The sequence below is a fragment of the Leuresthes tenuis genome, unplaced genomic scaffold (genome assembly GCF_036924035.1).
Source record: "Leuresthes tenuis unplaced genomic scaffold, fLeuTen1.0.hap1 SCAF_2, whole genome shotgun sequence".
Classification (NCBI taxonomy): domain Eukaryota; kingdom Metazoa; phylum Chordata; class Actinopteri; order Atheriniformes; family Atherinopsidae; genus Leuresthes; species Leuresthes tenuis.
The window spans coordinates 11,465,791-11,486,483 of NW_027325356.1; the positions used below are offsets into that span (position 1 = coordinate 11,465,791).

Below are 20,693 nucleotides of genomic sequence, written 5' to 3' on the forward strand. Positions count from 1 at the left end.
ACAATTTAGGAGAGAGCTTTGGGTAATTTTTTTTACCCAAAACGGGCAAGAACAAATAAGGAAAAAAACAACTTGAACATGATATGACTGGTGACAGGTTTGAGGCTGTGCGAGTTGTGCACTGGGGTGGAAACAGGCAGACAGAATCTACAGCTTCAGTGACATTCATTAGCTGCCCAGGTTATTGCTGACATATCCAACGTATGATCTGCAAAGCATAAGTGTCAACAAACCTGCAAAAAGTACTGTCAATTTACAAGTGAAACCAAAGTGTTTGTCAAGTGTCAATCCCCCACGCACCCCAGCAATCAAAATATATTAATAGTACAGCTCAACGAGCGTGTTGATGTAGTTTCACTTTTTTAATAAAATTAATCCCAACATAATTACAATAATGCCTTTTTCGTTGCAATTGTACATCATCGTGTGGTACAAGTTCACAGAGTTCAGAAACCTACTAAAGTCTGACATGCAAAATGTCTCAAACAAGACTGTACCATGTGAACAAACATGAACATTTTATTTCAGCTCATTTAAGTCAGTTATTCCTGTTTTTTTAAGGTTTTTTTTTTATTTTTTTTAAGGTTTTTGTAGTCTTTATTACACAACATTGTAGTTAGTTCTTGTATTTACATGTACAGAAATCGCAACATAAGTGCTGGAAAATCCATATATATGTGAATATATGTTTACATTTCTAGGCCATACATAAATAAATTTATAATTATATATTCATAGGATCAGTCCTCGTCACTGGAGTCTGAATCGTCTGAGGATGAAGAGGAGCTCCCAGACTCTGATGAAGATGATTCGGCTTTTGCCGAACCTTCAGGACCACTGTTTTCTTTCTGTTCAGCAGATTCCTCCTCCTCTTCGTCCAAAGCCTCTTCTAGTGCCTCGTCGTCCTCCTCTTCATCCTTTTCTGCCCGCGGCTGCTCTGTCTCCTGCAGTGATGACTGGGAGGTGGCAGGCTGAGGAGGAGGAGCAGCTCGAAGGGTGGAGGGGTCACTGTTTGAGCTCTGTGGCTGTGTGGCAGACACAGGAAGGTTAAGGCCTGGAGTGAGAAGCATCCCTGGGTAAAGCATACTGGAGAGTAACAAGGGGTTAAGAGAAAGTGGGTGACTAGAGCCTCCAGAGGCAGATGAAGCACTTTGTGTTGCAGTGGCAGAGGAAGCAGAGTTGGAAGTGGAGGAAGGAGTCATGTTTGAGCCCTCTGTCCTTTCTCCTTTGGTGTCTGAGGTGTGAGAGGGGGTTTTAGAGGCAGACTGCTCTCCCGGTCCACCAGTGCCGATTCCCTTTGTCTTCTCCTCAGAACCTCCAGCACCTTCCTGAGCCGACTTTCCAAGCAAGCTGCCCATGCTGAGCAGGTTTGGCAATCCAGCCATACCGGACAGCATCATGGGAAACATAGCAGCTAAATTACTTGCAGCCAGGTTGCTGGCGTCGGACGGCAGCCCCATCAGGCCTGCAGTGAGTTGCAGGGACTGCAAACTCTGGAGGTTTTGCTGGAAGGCCTGCAGGCTGGTGAGGTCCATACCTGAGAGGAGGCCGTTAGCCAGCAGAGGGTTCAAACCCAAGGCGGAGGCTGCTGGGTTGGGTGTTGCTGCAGCTGCAGCCGCTGCCGCCTTTGCCAAAGGATTCTTTGGTCGACGCCCTCGCCGGCTCACCTCCTCGGGAACGATGGGCCCCGTCAAGATCCGATCAAACATGCTCTCTGGAAGGTAACCCTGAATACAACGCAGAACACATACAAGGTTAGCAGGCTAAAACAGCTAAAAAGAAAATTGGCTTTCATTACAAATGACAGCATGTGTCCAAACAATGTGGCAACTTGCACTACTTCTGTTTAATGCAGTTAATATAAGAGCTCTGTAACTAATTCCGGTATCATGACTGCTGTCATGTTAAGGTTTGTTTAAACTATTCAGTCTACTCGATTTAAAATAGAGAGGACAAAATATTATAAACGTCTCACTGGCACCAAACAGAGCAGCCTCCAACTGGGACACAGAAAGTAGGGGTGCTAAGGGGGACAGTAGCACCCCCTACTGGCAGGATATCGTAACTGCAATACTAAGCAGTCTATAAAACATGGTTCTTATTAAATGTTTGAAATCTAGCCCTTGAATGGATAGTATTTGCTTTAATTTTAGAACTCAATTAGATGTGTAGGCTCAGTGCACAGCCCTAATGTTGAGCATGTCACATAGACAAGTGTGAAGGATCACAGTTGGACCGTTTCCTGCCACTGTGCAGGCTTTTGTTGATGTGCTACACAATGAGTGCTTTTACAAGGGCTTAGCCCTCTGTCTGAGCTTCAAGTGTCCATAAAAATATATTAAACCCAGTAAAATAATTGCGGTTTCTTTTCTTTCTTTTTACTATTTTTTCTAACCATTGACAGAAATGCTTATTGTTTATATGGGTTTTGAAATGGTAGTCTTATGTTGTTACTTAGCTTTTTAAAGACTTGTGAATGGTTAAAAATTTAAAACTATATTTTACAAACTGATTTGCCACCCAGGAGATTTTACCTGCTCTTTCATTATAATGGTCATTATTGCTGTGTGGCGTTTAATACGACGCCATGCGCACTTTGTCACAGCACCCCCAAATCTGAGACTTTCTGCAGCTCTGGCTGTAGGGAATGAATATGCCTCCGAAACAGGTTAAATGCTCTCAAAGCAGGATTTATTGTTGTTGCAGACTGCATTTTATCAAGTGTAAACCATAATAAACCTCATTACTGACTCAAAGAACTGGCCTGGTATCCCATCATACTTTCGTTCTCATGCAAGTATGACTTGGAAAAACTCACCGACTGTTTAACCACATCAGCCCATTCTGGCGGGACTCCATACTCTGGGTTTTCCTGAAGGAAGCGGCACAAATCCTTCAGAGGAGGAGCAAAGGCACCACCAATCTAATCGGGAAAAACAGGCAAGCGTTTTATATCTGGACAGCACATAATTATTTAGTGACCTGATCAAGCTGAGAACACAGCATTAAATAGTTACTTCCTTCATAACCTTGTTCAGTAACAATGTTCATCATTCTTTTTTAGCGGTTATAGAGAATTATTTTGTGTGTGAAAGAAACTCAAAGCCACAAACCAAACACTAACACACCTTGCGTGCATTTCTCCTGTTGATGATCTGGACCCTCTCCTCTCCCGTCAGGCTGTTGACGTCGATCTTGTTGGGATTCCTGCAGCGGTGTCTTTTCTGCTTGGGCCGACCGTCCTGGAAGTGAAACTGCAGTTGCATCTTATTTACCCCCTGGAAAAGAAAAAAAGTTCTTCACGAATTAGCACTGCTGGATGTAATCTGTACTTCCATTAAAACACCTACACACTAAACTTTAACAGTGCGTTTCCGTAAATGATCCGTCTTTTATAAACATCTTGTGTTTTCTGTTAGACAAAAAGAATCTGTAGCCTGTAGAGATAAGGGATGACAAAAAGAAGTGCTCACAGGGATAAAGGCTCCAGTGTCTGCCACAAAGCCAGGGTGCTCTTTCAGCCACTGTTCCAGGTCTTTCCTCTTTGGAGCGTCATCCCCTGCCAGCCGTGTGCCGTCTTTAAGGTTGATAACAGGGACCCTGCTCTCAGTGTCTGAGGGGACCTGACTGGAGCCTGGCACAGCAGCTCCAGCCATGCCCACCTGGCCAATACCCCCCCATCCTGGAGGCACCTAGACACAAGAACCCAATTTTTACTTTTTTTTTTAAAATGACACAACTCATCTCATACAGCTCACTTTGCAGAACAACTATAAATTAAACTCCTAATTTAGATAAAAATCTTATTTTTCTGTCAACAACTACCAGGGTTTATACTTCAGTAACAACTTTTCACCTGATTGGGAGCAGCAGGTACTTGATTCTTGTTCATGAAGAGCAGGTCCATCCCCTCTACATTCTTCCTCCTCCCCCTTCGTTTCTTAACCACAGGCTGGCCATCCAGTGCTCCGTTCAGCCTCATCTGGCCAGTGAGACTTGGAGTAACTGCAGGAGAAGCAACCTGTTAGTAGTGAACTATGAAGGAGAAGTTAAAAGTGAAAGTTCAGATGCATTCACTCTCTGGAATTTTACCTATAGCTCAGATTTAAAACAGAATGAATAAACTCTTTCTATTCCTGAAACATCTGTGTGAGCAAAGTGACTCAGAAAAACAGGAAAATTAGTTTCCATGGTATCCTCTCCTTAGCTACCAAAACTGTGTTCTGCTTCCATCTAGTGGTGGGAACAGAAAACAATATGGCCCATTTCAGCAAACCGTGCTTGCAAGAGTTGCCAGGTTTTGGCGTATTTGAATCAACATACCAGTCTGGAGGCTGCTCTGAGGCTTTGTGATGTCAGCCAGGCCTGTGTCCGAAGCACTCTGCAGCTCATGAAGCCGGGCCAGGTACTGCTGCTGAGCTTGGGGGCCTTCTTCAGAGTCCAGGGGCCTCTTCAGAGGTAGACCCTGTTTCTGAAAGGTCAACTTCAGACCTCCCTCCTGCTGCAAATGACATACAAACAAGTGTCAGACAAGTCAAGAAAAACACCAAGGGAACACGTACAGAGCTGTTACCAAAGGAAAATGTTAATGTTGTTGTCTTAACTTTCTGAGCTTTTTCTGAATCAGCAATCATCTTTTTGTTTATCATTTGATTTAAGGATTACAAAGCAAATGTCTCCAAATGTGTCGTCTACATATCTCCTTCACTTTCTATTTAATGTTATGCTGACTTGCTATCTATGCTTTCAAGTAATCTTGTAAATAAATTACTCAAATAATTGCAAACATAGTTCATGTTGGTGCTAGTTAGTATTACTGGAACACATGGACACATAGTGGGTAGTGCTTAGCAGGGAAGTGGGTAGAGTCTATTCATAGTTTGGACTGTGCTTGAAAGCCATGCCAAAGATATAACTGCTGTCAGCATAGAGTGTAAAGTCCAGATGTAAAGAGAACAAGCAGCAGGTGTATGCAGTGGCAAAACCAATTACATTCCGATAATAATAAAAAAATTTTAAAAAAGCAGCACATAAGCGAGGGATAAATAGAAAATCTCAAGCCTGCCAAGTTAATAGCCACGTTGCCTTGAAGCAAATTAGAGAACACCCACAGCAGAGGTCTCCATTTCAATCAGATTACTAGAAAGACCCCTTCAGTCTAGAGAGCCTTCAAACTGAACCTTATTATATTCTCTTGACTGAATGATTTGTGCTCATATAATCACAGGCTGAGAGCGTGTGGGAAAAGAGAGGAAGGCTGCTATTAAATGAATATCTCCTGCCAGGCAGTCAAAACTGTTAATCATCCCCAAAGGAAAGCAGGTTGGGGACCAGATAAACATGCTGAACACGGCAGCTAACACTGGTCATAGCAGCGGAGGTGGTAGGGTCCTACGATTAGGGCTGAAGCAGAGGAAGGAGGGGAGGAAGGGAGAAATCAACATACATCGTTGAGTTTTACTGAGAACTCCTTGTTTTCTGCAACATGCTTGGTCACCTTTGACCCCTGTGGCGAGGCAGAGGGGTCCTCGCACAGGCTGTTGGCGTTGTCCAGCAGCTTGGTGGTGTAGAAGGAGGCCACCGCACCTCCAGGCTCATAGACCCGACGTGGGCCTGGCCACTTGCCCTTGAGCACTGCCTGACAGATGCTGTCCAGGCGGTTGATAATCACACGATCCTAAAAAACAAACAGACAAGACGATCTCAGCCGGATTTCCATCCTGGTCACATCCATCCTGCAAGTCTACAAATCGATTCCGTGATTTATATCCTGAGAGCCAATTGCCGCAGACTAATATCTGTAATACTGGATGTTCAGTTACAAACAACCAATACTCACCAATACTTGTTTGAATAGTTTGTCAGGCACTGGTATTGACAAGACTCATTTGGTAAAGTTCAGTTGGTTTTAGAGTTTAGAACAAATCTTGTTTGCACTGTAAGTAACAACGACTGTACATTCATTTACCTTTGGCCAGTAGGATGCAGCCAGCATGTACCCTCCTCCCTGGAAAGGATGAGAGGAGTTGGTGGAGACGCCGTTCTCAGCCACATGGGCGTCTTGCGCTTCATCCTGCGTAGTGTTCAGAGATGTCACACTGTCCTCATCAAAGCCCTTTACAGTTGTTGCTGCAGGCACTGCGAACATCAGAGACCGACGTCAGAAACACACATCAAACTACCAGGTGCAGAAATAATTCTTCCCTGATAAAAAAACAAAAACAAACGAGAGATGCTCACCTTTCTTCTTCGCCTCCTCTCCCTCACTTTCACTGTCAGAGGAGGAGGAGGAGGAGGACGATGATGAGGAGGAGCCAGAGGAGCATGACGATGAGGAGGAAGAGGAGCTCGACCCGGAATGCGATGAGGAAGAAGAGGATGATGAAGACGACGAAGAGGAGCGCGACGAGGAGCTTGAAGAGGAGCCGTCCGAGTCGGACTCGGAGCGACGTCTGGCCTCCCTCCGGCTCCTCTTGCTGGCCTTCTTGGGTTTCCTCTCTGAAGAGTTGGGCGTGAGCGGTTTGGTACGTGCTGCCACCATCTGCTTTTCACTGTCCTTCGCCACTAAAACAGGCTTCTCCTCCAGACCTGTGGGAGTGGCGGGTGCTTGAGGGGGGCTCAATCTCTCTCCCTGCCTGTCTTTGCTCTCCTCCTCCTCTGAGGCTGGTTCCACTTTGGGAACAACCGCACAGGGATCTGGGTCTCTCTGGATGGGTGGGGGTTGTGGAGAGCCTGTCAACAGTGAGCTGGCTGCCTGGTACTGAGGGTGTAATAGAGTGGTGGATGTGCGTGGCTGCTGCTGTGCAGCTTTTGAATGGCTGTAGTTGCGTTGGGCAGCCATGAAGCTGAGCTCGGGGTCTCTCAGGATGTGGTAATCAGTCCGACTGACGCCGTGCTTTGCAGCACCAATTAGCAGGTCGCGGTCATGCGAACCAGTCTCCCACCACACAGGCAAGTCGGAGCTCAGCTGGCACAGAGACAGACGTTCGTAGAGTAACTGGTGTCGAAGGACTTGTTCCCTCACCTGGCGCAACAACTCTACTCTGTAGAGGGTACGGGATGCTCGCTCCTCTGTGATTGGTTGGATGTTCAGAGACGGGTCCGCAGTGGAGTCTGGGAAAGAAAAAAAAAAAAGAAGCTGGTGTAAGAAAGTAAAGGCAAGTAGAACCCAAAGACTTGTTTCTGCCTGGAGCGGGGACATCCGTGTTTATCTTTCCACTAATGATTAACCTTATCAGCTGTTTAACCCAGTACTGCTGAGACAGCTCGTTTCACGGTGCCGTCAACTTCTCTTCAAAACAAGCCCATATAGGCAGGTACGATACACGGAACTATGTTTTCACATTCATTCTTCTGTTAGTAAAAGAAAATAAAGCTTTGAGCAAAATCCCACAGCAGCCTTGTGAGCACACACATCTCCACTTCAGAACAGTAGAAAAGAAAACTGATTCTCTGCATGTTTTTATGTGGATGAGCAAGCGGGCTTCTGACCTCCCTCTTTGGGTGGCAGACGACACACCCGTCGACACATGGCGGTGAAGGCGCACAAGTATTTCTGCAGACTCTCGTCAGTTTTCTTGTGCAGCCGAGCCATGGCCCTGAACTTGGTCCAGTCAAACCGCCCGAGGTTTGGGTCAAAAACGACACCAAAAGTAGAGACGACCCGGTAGAAGTCAGCCTCCTCTCGCCTGGTCCATCTGGAGAAAGGGGAAAACAGAACAAAATTATGTATACTTAAGTATCACTATGGCAACGATACACTTCTTAATCAATTCACTTCTCAACCATTGCCAGTCTGATCTGTGCCCTGACCTTTGCTGGCGTTCAATCTTTGCAGCCATTTTAGGATTTAGTGTGTCGTTGAGTGTGGGGGGGAGAGGGCAGAGCGGAGCAGAAAGTATCATGGTCTGCTGGGACTGGGACTGAGACTGGGACTGGGACTGAGACTGGTGGATGTGGAGGATTTGCCGGCTCTTGGTGTAGCGCTGGGAGGCTGTGATCAGTCGCCTCAGTCGAGCTGTCAACACGGAGGGAGAGGGCCAGTAGGCACTCTGGCCTTCTGTCGTTACTGGAGCTGCATCTGGATTCAAGCAATAATGAACATTAACATTTTTTAAATGTTTTGAAGCTTCAAAAGTCTAGATTTCTCCTGTGTGTGGGAAGCCTGTGCTTCATAATTCTGCTAAGGATTACAGACATCTAATACTCACCTCCAGCATTATCAGAGACAACCAGGTCTCCAGGAGAAGATGCGTCATCCTGTGTGAGAGGAGAGAGTGCATTTAAAGAAAAACAGCAAAAAAACATTGCAATAATCTAGATGGTAAACCGAAGTGGAAGAAAAATATACCAAAGCAGTCATTTCCTCAACTACTGTTACAATAAAAGGGCTAAATGGACAGAATTCCACTTTGATTGTTGTGCTCTTACCTCCATGTCATCCTTTATTAGGGCTGGAGCAGGCTTGTACTCTGGATCATCCACATCCCTATGCATACATACACATTGGATTTGTTTTTTTTCTTATGTTAACAGGTTAAAAAAAAAAACATTTTCAAACCTGCCAGCCATGGTAAAACAAACGCGACCGCTGGTGAGTACACACCCATCCATGAAGTCGTTGCCTCTTTGCTCGGCAGCGATGGCCTTCTCATCCGGTCGACCTACACGCTCTAAGAAGCACAGAGTAGGGTCTGCACGAATAGTGTTGTACTTCTCATAACCTGGGAATGTGCAGAGAGATAAGCACACACCAAAATTAGCAAAGGATAATGCATGGAAACTTGTAGATAGGGTGCAGGAAATATACACAAGCTGGTTGATTTCCCACAAAACACCGGCTACCAATGGAAAGCATGCTAAAAAAAGCTAATCAAACAATGTCAGATTTATCAGTTAAAACATATATTTAGAAACAATCAATGTTATAACAATCAATGAATCAATGTTATTAGTTCCTGGGCTTTTGACCAAAAATTATCATAAAAATACAATAAAATATTTTTATTTGCACTATATGATAATCATCATCTTAATTATTATTTTCCATTTTCCTTGCAATCCCCTTTAAAAAATTATTAAATAAATCAATCAATAAATAGATAAATAAATAAATACGTTTCTTACCGTGTTTGAAGACACCGAGCAGCAGACACTTGTCACAGATCGCATCCCACCACAAGGCCGGCAGCTCTGAGTGGTCCGGATCAGGCACCCAGATCTTTATCTCACTGTGGAGAATGAGCAGGGGAGATGCTTTGTCATGAGAAATACTTTGGAAAGGAAAGGTTACACGTTTTAGCATGCCTGTTGATCTCTGCAGGATCTTCCGTTTAGCTAAATATTTGTTCTAATAATAACATCAATGAAGCTTTCGTGGTTGGATGTGACAATTTGCTGTCAGTAGAAAAACTTGCCTCCTCCGGAGGAAAAACAACACAGAGAGAAATATGAAACAAGAAAAGCCTTGTTTGGCTTTGGATAGTGACTTCCTTGTTAACTGTCGTTTTCATGAGCTAATTTCACAAGCTGTAGAAAATATCAAAAAGAAAACCCTCATTTTTCTCCACCAGGTGGTGCTCTACATCCTTCTTAGGAATTTGCTGAACCTGTGTTTCTTCCCTCAAAGGGTTGACATCACATGAGATAGAACCCATGGCCACTCCAGGAAAAATACAGAAAATGTGTTCGGTAACGTGGCTATTCCACCTTAACGTGGAAATGGAATTGAACATGTCCACCTCGGACAGGACTGCTTTATTAAATCAGCCTGAACTATCTGACTGTTCAGATCAAGACTGCAACCGCAGTAAAATCCAACCATCGTACTGTGTATAGGTGCGAGTACAAATAGACAATCTATGATTTAGTAAATCTAGTGTGTTTGTAGATTAAAAAAAATGCACTTTAAGCATCTCTAGCAGTAAAAGTAGACCTCTGGGACACAGGTATTCTAATGCACCGTCTGAGCAGGTCAAAGCTGAGCTCACCTGGAGTCCACGCCGTCTAGCACCTTCTGGGCCTGGCTTCCTATCACCTCTTGTTTCAGGTAGTAGAGCATTCTGACCCTGAGCAGCACCCTGCACAGAGAAAGCTCATTGGTCACAACAAAGCCCTGACCACAAGCAAATGCTGAGCGAGCAGAACCAACACACCCACCCACCCCCACACACACACACTATTATACACAATGCAAATGAGTCAAATTTGTGGCGACTGAGCCACAATCCCAAGATTGCATGATGTAGTAATGGTCCTATCCTTTGTTGTACATCCACTGTCAAATCAAACAGAATTTTTGCCTTTATTCTCTCATTTTTTTACGTGAGCAGCTCCTCAGAGCTGGACGCTCATAATGCATACCTCTCTGAAACAGGCCAGCACATGCACCATGTCTAGTCTATTTACTCTGAAATGGTGGATCTCTGAGGTGGACATCATTGTGTAGATCTCACAGGGAGTCGTGAGCAGCCCTACATCAAGACTCATGACTGAATGAACAGACCAGCGTCTCCCTCCAGTTGTCACGTGGTTGTATGCTGGCAGAAGATGAAGGCTGGGATGTCGAGGCTGACAAGGTAGAGAGAGCATGACTCACAGGGGAGACATTAGCTCTGTGATGCATGATCGCACATCACAGACAGCAGCCACTGAGTGGAGACACAGTGGAGTGGTGGGAACTGCGGTGTGCCACGCTGTTGCATCTGGTATGACTTGAGTTTTCTCAACTGAAAAAGCCTTCTGTGCAATAACTTTACATAAATACAAAATCATTTTGAATTTCGTCTTGATGCCTGCAGGGAAAAAGTGCCATTAAAAAAAAAAAAAGAAGAAATAAATAAATAAATCATGTCGTCACTTTTCAAAGAATGTAAAGTCAACATCTACATTTAAATTAGTCTAACTTGTCATTAATCGACAGCCTGTAAAGCTCGTTTTCCTTAGAAATGTTCTTATTCAAACAAAACACAGATGTAATAGAACTGAGAAGCACATTTTACATGAGGAAACATGAGCCAGACCCACAGAATAATCTCCCCAGATAAATCTGCTTTTTTTGTTTGCAGCCACATTTTAAAACTTATTTTAACCCAACTGTACTATATTTATCACTCAAGTGGTAAATATGCTTCTTTTTACAGCACTGTAGGACTTGTGCTTTGCCCAACAGCAGGATGCTCGGCATTCCATCTTCCTTTGGACATAACTCTGCTATAGAAACAAACTAAACCTCGACTCTCTGACGGGACAAGGAACAACTGCAGGGCTCCATGGTCTGTCTGTCTGGGGTGTCCAGTCTGGACTTGTGGCTCTGTCAAATTAGAGCTGAGCTAGCTTCCTCTCCCTCCTCCACCCTCCATGCTTCTGTGTGGATTGGACCCGCCCAGGAGCAGCTGCTGCTGCTGCTTCCTCTGCCTGTCAGCACGGCCCTTCATCACCCCCTTTCCAAGTCTTTGTTAGTGTGTGGTGTCTGTGAGATATGGTTAACAGAGGCTGCAGGGGGTCTCAGCACAGTCATATGCAGTCTTTCAGAAAACATAAGCAAAGTATGCCTGACATGGGTGGTATATGCAGAAAATCCCTCATGGTCTGTTCATCATCAACTAGCCTAACTGAGGGGTACTGCTCACAGATGTTATTCTGTGTCAAAACACAAAATCGTGTCAAAGGTTTGTGCCCTCTCAAAGTTGCATCCGAAATGCCAAAGCAGATTTGAGAAAGATTTATTTAGAAAAACTAAACTGTTGAGTAGAAAGTCACATTATGATCTCACAGTCTGACCACTTGTTCTTTCAGTTTTCAAAACAAGTCCCTCATTTACCACTACTTCTTACAGTGTTCCAAGCTGTGTCCTATATTTGCAGCCTTGTTAAGGAAGCCAACGAACCCCAACACCCACGCCAGCAGTCACATTCCAGGTCCTCCGGGTGAAAATGCAGAAGTCAGCAAACTCTGCTCACTGCATGTCCCCTATTGCCCGGCGTGTCACATATCAGACAATCCCTGGATTCAGCACTACTGGACAAGGAAACAATGGCGAACTTTCTATGAAAGCTGCAGTGCTCTGCAGCCAAAGCCCAATGCACACAAGCCTCCATTTAAAAAGAAGCAGCCGTCTATTTGACTTTATATCTCAGCAGAAAATGTTTTGATAACAGCCATCTTCCCCGTCGGTCTGAAAATAAGAGAGATCTATGATGGCCATTAGCTGGCCTGAAGTCTCATGAAGATTTTTATCAGCCAGCTAGACTCAATGGGATGCCCGTTCGTTAATCAATCAGTAGACTGTCAGCTCCAATAGATGTTTGACTGCTTCCTAATTACAGTGGCTTGGCAGTAACACAGTTAAGATTCAAGCCATGTGCAAATTGTATTTTCATTCACTTAGGTTTTATTCTATTAAAAAAAATGAATGGAGACAATGGTTGTTAAAGGTGACTAAAGACCACCTGCCAGTTGTTATAATTCTTTAAAAAAAGTTTAAACAGAGAGACAGCCCTGACCCGCCCTCAAGAGGAGAAAAAAGCAATACACAAGCAGCATGTGCACCATGAGCCAATCATATGCTCATAAATACAGAAAACGCCAACTCTCTTTCTCCTGTAGATGAATGTATCCTCTGTTCTGCTATTACTGAGAACATTATTGTGTGTGAACAGGGCGAATAATATCGGGCAGCATAAGGAACCACGTACTTGTTGCAGTGGTGTTTCAGGTGCTTCTTGTAGCCATCGTCCTGAAGCATGTGCTCAGGGTTGTGTTTCCTCAGCCACTCGGCCTTGTGGATGTCAAAAGAGCTAGACTGGATCTTCATCTTCTTACCCTTCCTACCCCGAGGGACTGGGGCTGACAGGCCTAGTAAATAAAAAAAAAGAAGTGGAAGATAAAAGTCACTGGTGATGTCTAGAAAATGCATTCATTTTAAAATCCAACATCCTCCAGGTGCCACTGCTGCTGTAAAAAGTCGAGTTAATGTAGCCAGGACTTCCTAGGACTCACCCAGGTGATTCTGCAGTTCCTTTGTGCGTCCGTCTTCACTAGGGGCGATGAGGTCCCACATGAAGCTTTTGATTTTGTCATCGCCACGGTAATGGACCAGACAGTAAGCCAGCAGGGCTCTGCAGATGGACTCCACATCCCAATCAGTCAATTGCTTTTTGAATCGACCATGGTTGAGAATATCTTTCCAACGACCCCATCTGGAAATCCAAATAAAAATAAAAAAAATGTTCAGAGAATGAAAGTAGACCCCGAGCACATTTTGAAAGACTAAAGTCATCCTGAGCAACCAGAGAGCTTTATATTTGGACTGATTTTTCAGTACGTTTTGTGTTTTGGAAAATTCAAGTAAATCCTATCAAATACAAACGATATTATATGATTGTTCTATTAGGTTAAACTAATTAAATTAATCTTACCCATATACAAGCAAGTTCTTCTCCACTCTGAAGCACTCTGTGCGGCCGTAGCTGTTTTGGCGATCATGGTTTCGTCTGAGCTTAGGTTTGGTCTCGTCGCTGTCACTTTCGCCCTCCGAAAGCTCTGCCAACTCATCCTTGGTGGCGCTGAACGGCCTCGTCTGCTTTCTGACACGAGGAGTGTCAATCACCAAGCTGTTCTGTAGATGAGGAGAGGGGGGATAAACACAATTTCAGGGACTTTCAGGAAATTTCAATGTTTTAGGCCTGTAATATAGTTAAAGGAAAGCAGCAGTCCTGCTCCATGTGCCTTGAGACACTCCAGTACCCTGCTCTCTGTATACTGCATTCACTGTAGCGCAGTACTTACTCTGCCATTGACCATATCCACATCGATGTCTGCCTTTTTGGCCCACTTGTCCCAGAAATTAGGGTCATCCAGAGAGATGTCTGTGCGGTTTCCGGATGCGACAAAACTGGCCTGAAAACAGACATCAGAATCACATCAAACCCTAATCAAATTGGCCATTTTGGCAGTTGCCTAGTTGTAAATCAAAGGCGGCCAGTGAGTTATTAGACGGAAGGACTGCGTATAAACCCGACAAACAAACTATTAGTTTACCATCTGTTCTTTTTTTTTCTTCCCCCTATTCAATTTACCTTAGCAAAGGTGGATCCTCGTCCCTCAGACTCAATTGTGATTGTCTTTGTCCTACGCTGGAGGATCTGGTCAATGTCCTCCTCACAGAACTTGGCCCCTTCATCCTCTTCATCCATGATGGCCCCATAGGCGCCACGTCGCAGCAAATCCTCAATCTCCTTCTTAGATAACTGCTGCTGCGCAGCCTGAGAGGTACGAAAATGTGCTTGTGTAAAGAAACTATTTTATAGTACAAACTGAAATACATAAAGTCTGATACGAAATTCTAGTATTAACAGAAATGGAATGCGCATGTTGGATTATTTGAATGGTAACATCAGCAGCCCTGTATCTCACCCCAGCAGCTGTTTCGTATGCAAATATGTTCAGACCAGATGTAGGAAACAGCTAATACCTCAACCTCCTTATAGTTCAGATATTTCCCAAGAGGACACACAGTGCAGCTCAACATCCACCTACACACTTCACACACTGCTGATACACTTCCTCACAAACAGATTAGACTAACAGGATCAGCTACACATCAAGAAGACATTTCAGCGGTGACCTTCGTGATTTTTTCCTGGCTTGAGTCTGATTGTTGTTCTTATGCTACTTCATTTTTATCAACATAGGAAGACAAGTGATATCTTTAGCTTATTTTTATTTTATATTTTTTAAGATGACAGCAGGAACGCTGAGGTAACGAAAGTAAAAAGATCATTTAATTTGCATGTTGGTTTTTGCAAGTACTAATGACTAAGATGACTGACCGTTTCACAACGGCCGTAAGATGACTAATTCATCAAGCGTACTTTGTTTAAACTGAAATTTTTACACTCCAAAGATTTTAGTTCCTTTTGTGTCATGATCTGATCTGGAGAGCTGAAGACAATCTGTGTCAAGCTTTTCCATTGTAAAAATTCCAGTTTCTTATGTGATCATTTATTGGTGGAACAGAAAAAAAAATAAAAACAAATAAAAGTCACGTACAACCAAAGGCAAATGATAAAGATATTCATGACAAGAAAACTAATAATGTTGCAGTCTTACCCCTCCTCCTGTGCCTCCTCCTCCTCCTCCTCCTCCTCCTCCTAAGCTGTTATCTCGGCCACTCATGCTCTGCAACACTGCTTTATCCAGACCCAGTTTGAGACTGGCACGATCGAACATTTCCCGCTCGTACGAGTTCCTGGTGATCAGTCGGTACACCTTCACCGCTTTGTTCTGACCAATCCGATGGCAGCGAGCCTGGGCCTGTGAAGTGGAGACAAACCAGATGTGGACATAAAACATGAGCATCTGCACTTTTGATTTGAATGACATCTACTTTTTAGCGACTGGTCAAACTGAGGTAAAACAAAACAGGGAACCAAGCACAACTGTTCCAAAAACGACTTAAATCTTTAGCCAAGTGAGGCTCTGAGTCCTACCTGCAGGTCGTTCTGTGGGTTCCAGTCAGAGTCAAAGATGATGCAGGTGTCTGCTGCTGTGAGGTTGATTCCCAGGCCACCAGCTCTTGTGCACAGGAGGAAAACAAAGCGGTCCGAGTCGGGCTTACTAAAGCGGTCAATGGCAGCCTGGCGCAGGTTTCCACGAACACGGCCATCGATGCGCTCGTACAGGTACCTGCAACATGCCATGTCAGAGACAACAAACATGAATAAAATAAATAAATGCAGAGAAAAATGACATATTCAAAGCTCAAGTTATGATGAGACACTTTATTCAAGTGTTGGGTCTTAGCTTATACAGGCATCAAACTCCAAGTAAAACAGTCATGTGCTCAATTTTTTCTCTCATCCTTTCTGAGAAACAACATCCTCAAACACAGCTAGTTCAAGGAGTGGTTATGCTCCTTCACGTTGTGTCCATTCTCAACCCTTCCCCACAATCCTACCCCCTGCCATCCCTGAGGTAATTCCCTTCCACTCAAGAGAAACCTCACAGAATCCCCGGCTTGTCTGATGTAGTGGAGCCCTAAGGGCTTCTGTAACCTGCTGCTGAACCCTGACTGAGGTCTGTGCTGTGCAGCTCCTCGCATGGTTACAACAGACAGTTTCAGGTTTGCTCCAGCTTCTGGCTGGAAGCCAGAGAAAAGAGAGGGAAAGGAAGACAGAGACAAGTGAGCAATGAAAGAAGGTAAAGAAAGACTCAAAAAGTAAGGAAGTGAAGTGGAAAGACAGACGTGTAAAACAGGAGAACTAAAATAAGAACCATATTCCCCAAATCTCCTCTGTAATAACAATAATAATGAAAAAAATTGATGGTGAAGAACAGCAAACCATGAATCCCACATATTTTGAATCCTGTCAGTCGTGTGCAAAAGATTTTTTCTTAATAGAGGAAAGAATCTGGTCAGAGAGTTAGTACGATAGAGCTGCAACAGCAGCGCTGTTATATTTCACACTACATTACCTTCTCTGGATGAGGTAGTCTTCCAAAATATCCAGACAGCGCACCATTTGGGAGAAGATGAGCACTTTGTGGCCTCCTGCCTTCATCTTAGGCAGCAATTTGTCAATAAGGACCAACTTCCCAGCAGACTGCACCATCGCCTGCAGGTGAAAGTCAATGGCAGTGGGACTGTGTACTTCCCTGAAGTCCTCAAGAATCTTTTCTTCTGCCCCTAACATAGCAAAGACATATCACACATCAGCAACACTGTGTCACATCCTTCACGTTTTTTTTTCCTTTCTCTTAAAGATTTGATTTAATTTAATGCCAATTGTCCAGTCACAATAACTGTGGCATTCTGTCATATCAGTTGAAACTTTGACAAGCTTAGTTTTTCAATACCATCCTACCTTTGATGAGGTAGGGGTGGTTGCAGCACTTTCTGAGCTCCATCATGGTGTTGACCAGGTTAGGCATATTAGCCTGTCCAGCTCCTTTAGCCAGGAAAGAGAAATTCTTCTCAAGGATGGCACGATAATATTTCTTCTGGATGTTGGTGAGCTCGACCTCTATGATGGTTTCCTCTTTTGGGGCCAGTTTCTTCTCCACATCCTCTTTCAAACGACGCAGCATCATGGGCTTCAGGATGCCCTGAAGCTTCTGCACCTGTGGGTCAAACAGATGAAGACACAGTTATGACATCCAGCCGCTGCTTCTGTGCAGCTCTGGTATGAGTTAACATTTTCTGTGTTTAGACGGGAAACAAGCACAGTTATGCTGGGTTGTAAGTTGCTGATTTCAATGATCAGATTAATATGTTTTACCGCCAGCAAATTACTTTCTTTTGTTTAGCATCCATTCCATAGCCTAAATAAGTCCATGCGGCTGTTTTTACAACCAAATCTTCCTTCCCTGTGTCTTTACCCATTTTGTTTGCTCAGTTAAATGTGCAATGTCAAAGCTGATATGCAAACTTCTGCATCTCCGCTGAAAAGAAATGCCACACTGGGATACCATCGCCATCGTTTTAGTGATCAGTTATTGGCCTAAAGCACATCCATAGTAGCACCCAGATTCTCTTAAAGTAGTGGTTGCTGAAGATCAAATGATAAACAGTATTTTATATCCTTTTATATCCTAATCAAATTAAATAAATCACTTTAACCACAGTGCGGCATCACAGTTATTTATATTTTTCAAATACACATTAAGAATTGTGCAACTTCAGTTATGTTATGAGGCATTAACCGTGCTTCTTAACAGCACCTGCAGCTTTTACCAAGAATATGATTACGCATTTCCTGTGGCTTTTAGCTAAAGTACCACATGTTTTGCAAGGCAGGTTCCAAATAATTTAACTTCAAGCCTCACACTTCAAAACGTGTTTTAATGGTCTTTTCATTGAAGATCTGCTTGGAGCTTTTGGCTAAAAATAAACTGCCTCTGATAAATCAAAACAGAATCCACATAAATGTGTGCGCTCACCTGCTCCTCGGTCTTGAGGTCTCCAAACTCTTGCATGAAGTTATTTTCCGATGGGAAACGTGCCGGCTCGAGGAAGTGGAGGAGGCTGAAAAGCTCCTCTACTGTGTTCTGAAGCGGGGTACCGGTCAGCAGGACCTTGTGCTCCTTAAACAGGACAAAGTTCAAGTCAAATTGGTTTCTAGTTTTTAAACATCAAGAGAAATGAAGTCATTTGAAACCTGTTTGAAACAGCTGATGTTTACGAACCAGGTTCATGAGCTTGAAGCCCTCCAGCAGCTTGCAGTTTTTGTTCTTGAGACGATGAGCCTCATCGATAATCACACAGCGCCACTCAATGGCGTTGAGCTCAGGACAACCTCCCAGGATCATCTCAAATGTGGTGATAACAGCGTGGAACTTGTAGGCGCCTCGTATTACTCGACGCTTTAATCAAAGAAGGGATAGACGTAGACGATTCAGAGATGACACTAATACTATTAAGAGTTTCTCAAGCGGAGGTACAGTTTCTTTGTAAATAACATCTTACAGTTGATAGAAATAATACATTCTAAAATACGAGTAGAACAAGCTTGTAATTGTCCAACTGGAAAGCATTCTGAGAAAAAGAAGCGCATACTTCAGGTACATAGTTCTCAGCGCACCGCTGGAGTTTTTTTCTTTCTATCGGCCTGTTAAAATCAGAAACACACTGATTTGCAGCCATTTGCCTTAGACCACACACACATACGGTTTCCTTACTTTAAGTTTCACAGACCCCCCCCTGTTTGTTAGGAGGCCATTCACAGTATAACCAGTACATAAGCGCCAGCCTGCAAGCCTTAATGTTGTTTATTTGTTTGCCTGTCTGGGGAGACTTTGCATTACCCCACCTCTCCATTTGTATCCATTGCCTTGACAACAGTTCTCAAGGGATACTCAGTTATCCTGTAACCCCCTCCCACAGCCAGCCAGGAAACTGACTGCTGTGGAGGAGCCACTCACTTTAATATGCCTGAGCAGCGTTGACAGAGCGCTCCCCTTGGGGAGTGCTACGACATCACAGGCTGCCTGGGAGACAGCCTGGTGGCGGCCCCGCTCTGTTCTCTTCTCTTTCACCTTAATTTCTGCTACGGTTCACCTAAACACTAAGAGCTCCCCACTGCCTGTTGTGAAACATCACATGGCCTGCCAACCACAGAAAGCCTCTGCTCAAGGCTCACTAACTACTTCTCAACCTACTTATTGTCAGGCACGCTTCCTTTTATGTGTCGTCTTAGTATTACAAACCATTTACTCTTTAAAATGCTCTCACTCCCAGCATAGTGAACAGTTTTAGCTCTCAACTGCTCGAGTTAAATACCTGATAATCAAAGTCCTGAATCTACATTCTATACAACTTTTCAATGAGTGAATTCAGACTTTGATGAGATATATTACACTAACAGCATCAATAAAGACACATAAATGATGACTTTTTCTACCAACTCTTAACACATGGCACCAACACCGGCTGAAAAACCTTTGCTCAGCAACTTTCCCCTCTTTCTACAGGTGAGCTGGGATACATGCGTCTGGGGTTTTGCCGTATATGGTAATCATGCTCTGCCAAGCTTTTCAATATCTGACTTCAATTGTTGTAGGCAGATCTCCGGTTCGGAAACATGTAATTACATTACTCACAGGATTTCATGTTGCTGACACATGTTGCTTTTTTGCCAGTTTTCAAAAAAAAGCACTGATTATTTTAATCTCAGTGAATCACTGCTTTCCACTGAAGGTATTCACAGCAACGAACCAGAAGGCCTCTGAACACTCATAAGTGACAAACTACATGTCCCTTTGTGTATCCAGATTAGTAGACAGGGTTTTAGATCTTCAGTCGCCAGTTAAATTTACATTTAAACAGCCAGCTCACGCAAATTTACACTCAGGTGAACTGGGTGTCACTCATTTCTGTGTTTGTCATCCATTTACCTGTGCATCCCTGAAATACATCTCATACTGCTGGAGCATCTGCCTGCTGACCATGCTTCCGTGGTAGACAATGACATTGAGGTGGGTCCATGTCCGGAACTCGCGCTCCCAGTTTGCAATGGTAGAGAGTGGGGCGATGATGAGAAAGGGCCCCCTGATGCCCAAGCGGTGGATCTCTTCTAGGAATGTGATGGACTGGATGGTCTTTCCCAGGCCCATCTCGTCTGCCAGGATGCAGTTACGTCTGACAGGCGAAAGGAAATGAGTTTTAGAAATGAAAAAAGTGGGGACACGATAGTGGTAAAATAAATAGAGAGCAGAAGAATGTGACGACAACGAGTACAAATAACAGATAAACCACTTATAAATCCCATTTGTAGAAGTGTACAGATTGCAGCTCTGGTGTGTGCAGCTTACATTATGAGTGGGAGTGTGTGCTGCATGAGACACGCTGTGTATATTTATCATGTGAAGGTCTGTTGCGTGTGACAAATATGAGAACCTGTAGAAGGGTAAAAGGAGCTAAACAAGGAAAATGAAAAAGATCCCATGATACTAAAAGAATAAACAGCAAACAACCAAGGAGAAAACAACATCATCAGCAGTAATAACACAGCAGAGATGTGAGATAGATAATGCCTCTGCTGTGTGGTGTGCTCCTGCAATCCATTTATGCAGCTGTCCAGTGGGTGGGGGTATTATGTCTTGATGCTAATTGCAACGTGCAGATATTCCCACTGGCCTCTTAAGCAGCCCTCTAGTTTTGATGAATCTCTCTGCGTAGGCATACACAAACTCCT

The 20,693-nt window shown here is 43.9% G+C and overlaps 1 protein-coding gene across 5 annotated transcripts in view; it reads right to left on the reverse strand.

The window, feature by feature from the left end:
• Positions 1-343: 343 nt before the first annotated feature.
• Positions 344-20,693, reverse strand: part of chd9 (chromodomain helicase DNA binding protein 9) — a 64,428-nt gene continuing 44,078 nt past the window's right edge. For 4 of the 5 annotated variants that reach the window (XM_072380185.1, XM_072380189.1, XM_072380188.1 and 1 more), the window contains 28 exons: positions 19,894-20,137; positions 18,187-18,363; positions 17,941-18,084; positions 16,866-17,121; positions 16,477-16,687; positions 15,492-15,687; positions 15,112-15,315; positions 14,079-14,264; positions 13,789-13,899; positions 13,419-13,618; positions 13,000-13,199; positions 12,696-12,855; positions 9,990-10,079; positions 9,127-9,230; positions 8,606-8,723; positions 8,431-8,488; positions 8,211-8,259; positions 7,813-8,080; positions 7,492-7,697; positions 6,241-7,113; positions 5,969-6,138; positions 5,447-5,677; positions 4,324-4,501; positions 3,857-4,005; positions 3,474-3,692; positions 3,129-3,278; positions 2,819-2,923; positions 344-1,727 (listed from right to left, as the gene is read on the reverse strand). In XM_072380185.1, the coding sequence (XP_072236286.1) occupies positions 741-1,727; positions 2,819-2,923; positions 3,129-3,278; positions 3,474-3,692; positions 3,857-4,005; positions 4,324-4,501; positions 5,447-5,677; positions 5,969-6,138; positions 6,241-7,113; positions 7,492-7,697; positions 7,813-8,080; positions 8,211-8,259; positions 8,431-8,488; positions 8,606-8,723; positions 9,127-9,230; positions 9,990-10,079; positions 12,696-12,855; positions 13,000-13,199; positions 13,419-13,618; positions 13,789-13,899; positions 14,079-14,264; positions 15,112-15,315; positions 15,492-15,687; positions 16,477-16,687; positions 16,866-17,121; positions 17,941-18,084; positions 18,187-18,363; positions 19,894-20,137 (6,244 nt within the window). In that variant the 3' untranslated portion in view covers positions 344-740. The remainder of the gene's footprint in view (positions 1,728-2,818; positions 2,924-3,128; positions 3,279-3,473; positions 3,693-3,856; positions 4,006-4,323; positions 4,502-5,446; positions 5,678-5,968; positions 6,139-6,240; positions 7,114-7,491; positions 7,698-7,812; positions 8,081-8,210; positions 8,260-8,430; positions 8,489-8,605; positions 8,724-9,126; positions 9,231-9,989; positions 10,080-12,695; positions 12,856-12,999; positions 13,200-13,418; positions 13,619-13,788; positions 13,900-14,078; positions 14,265-15,111; positions 15,316-15,491; positions 15,688-16,476; positions 16,688-16,865; positions 17,122-17,940; positions 18,085-18,186; positions 18,364-19,893; positions 20,138-20,693) is intronic. The other variant, XM_072380186.1, reaches the window with a different exon arrangement.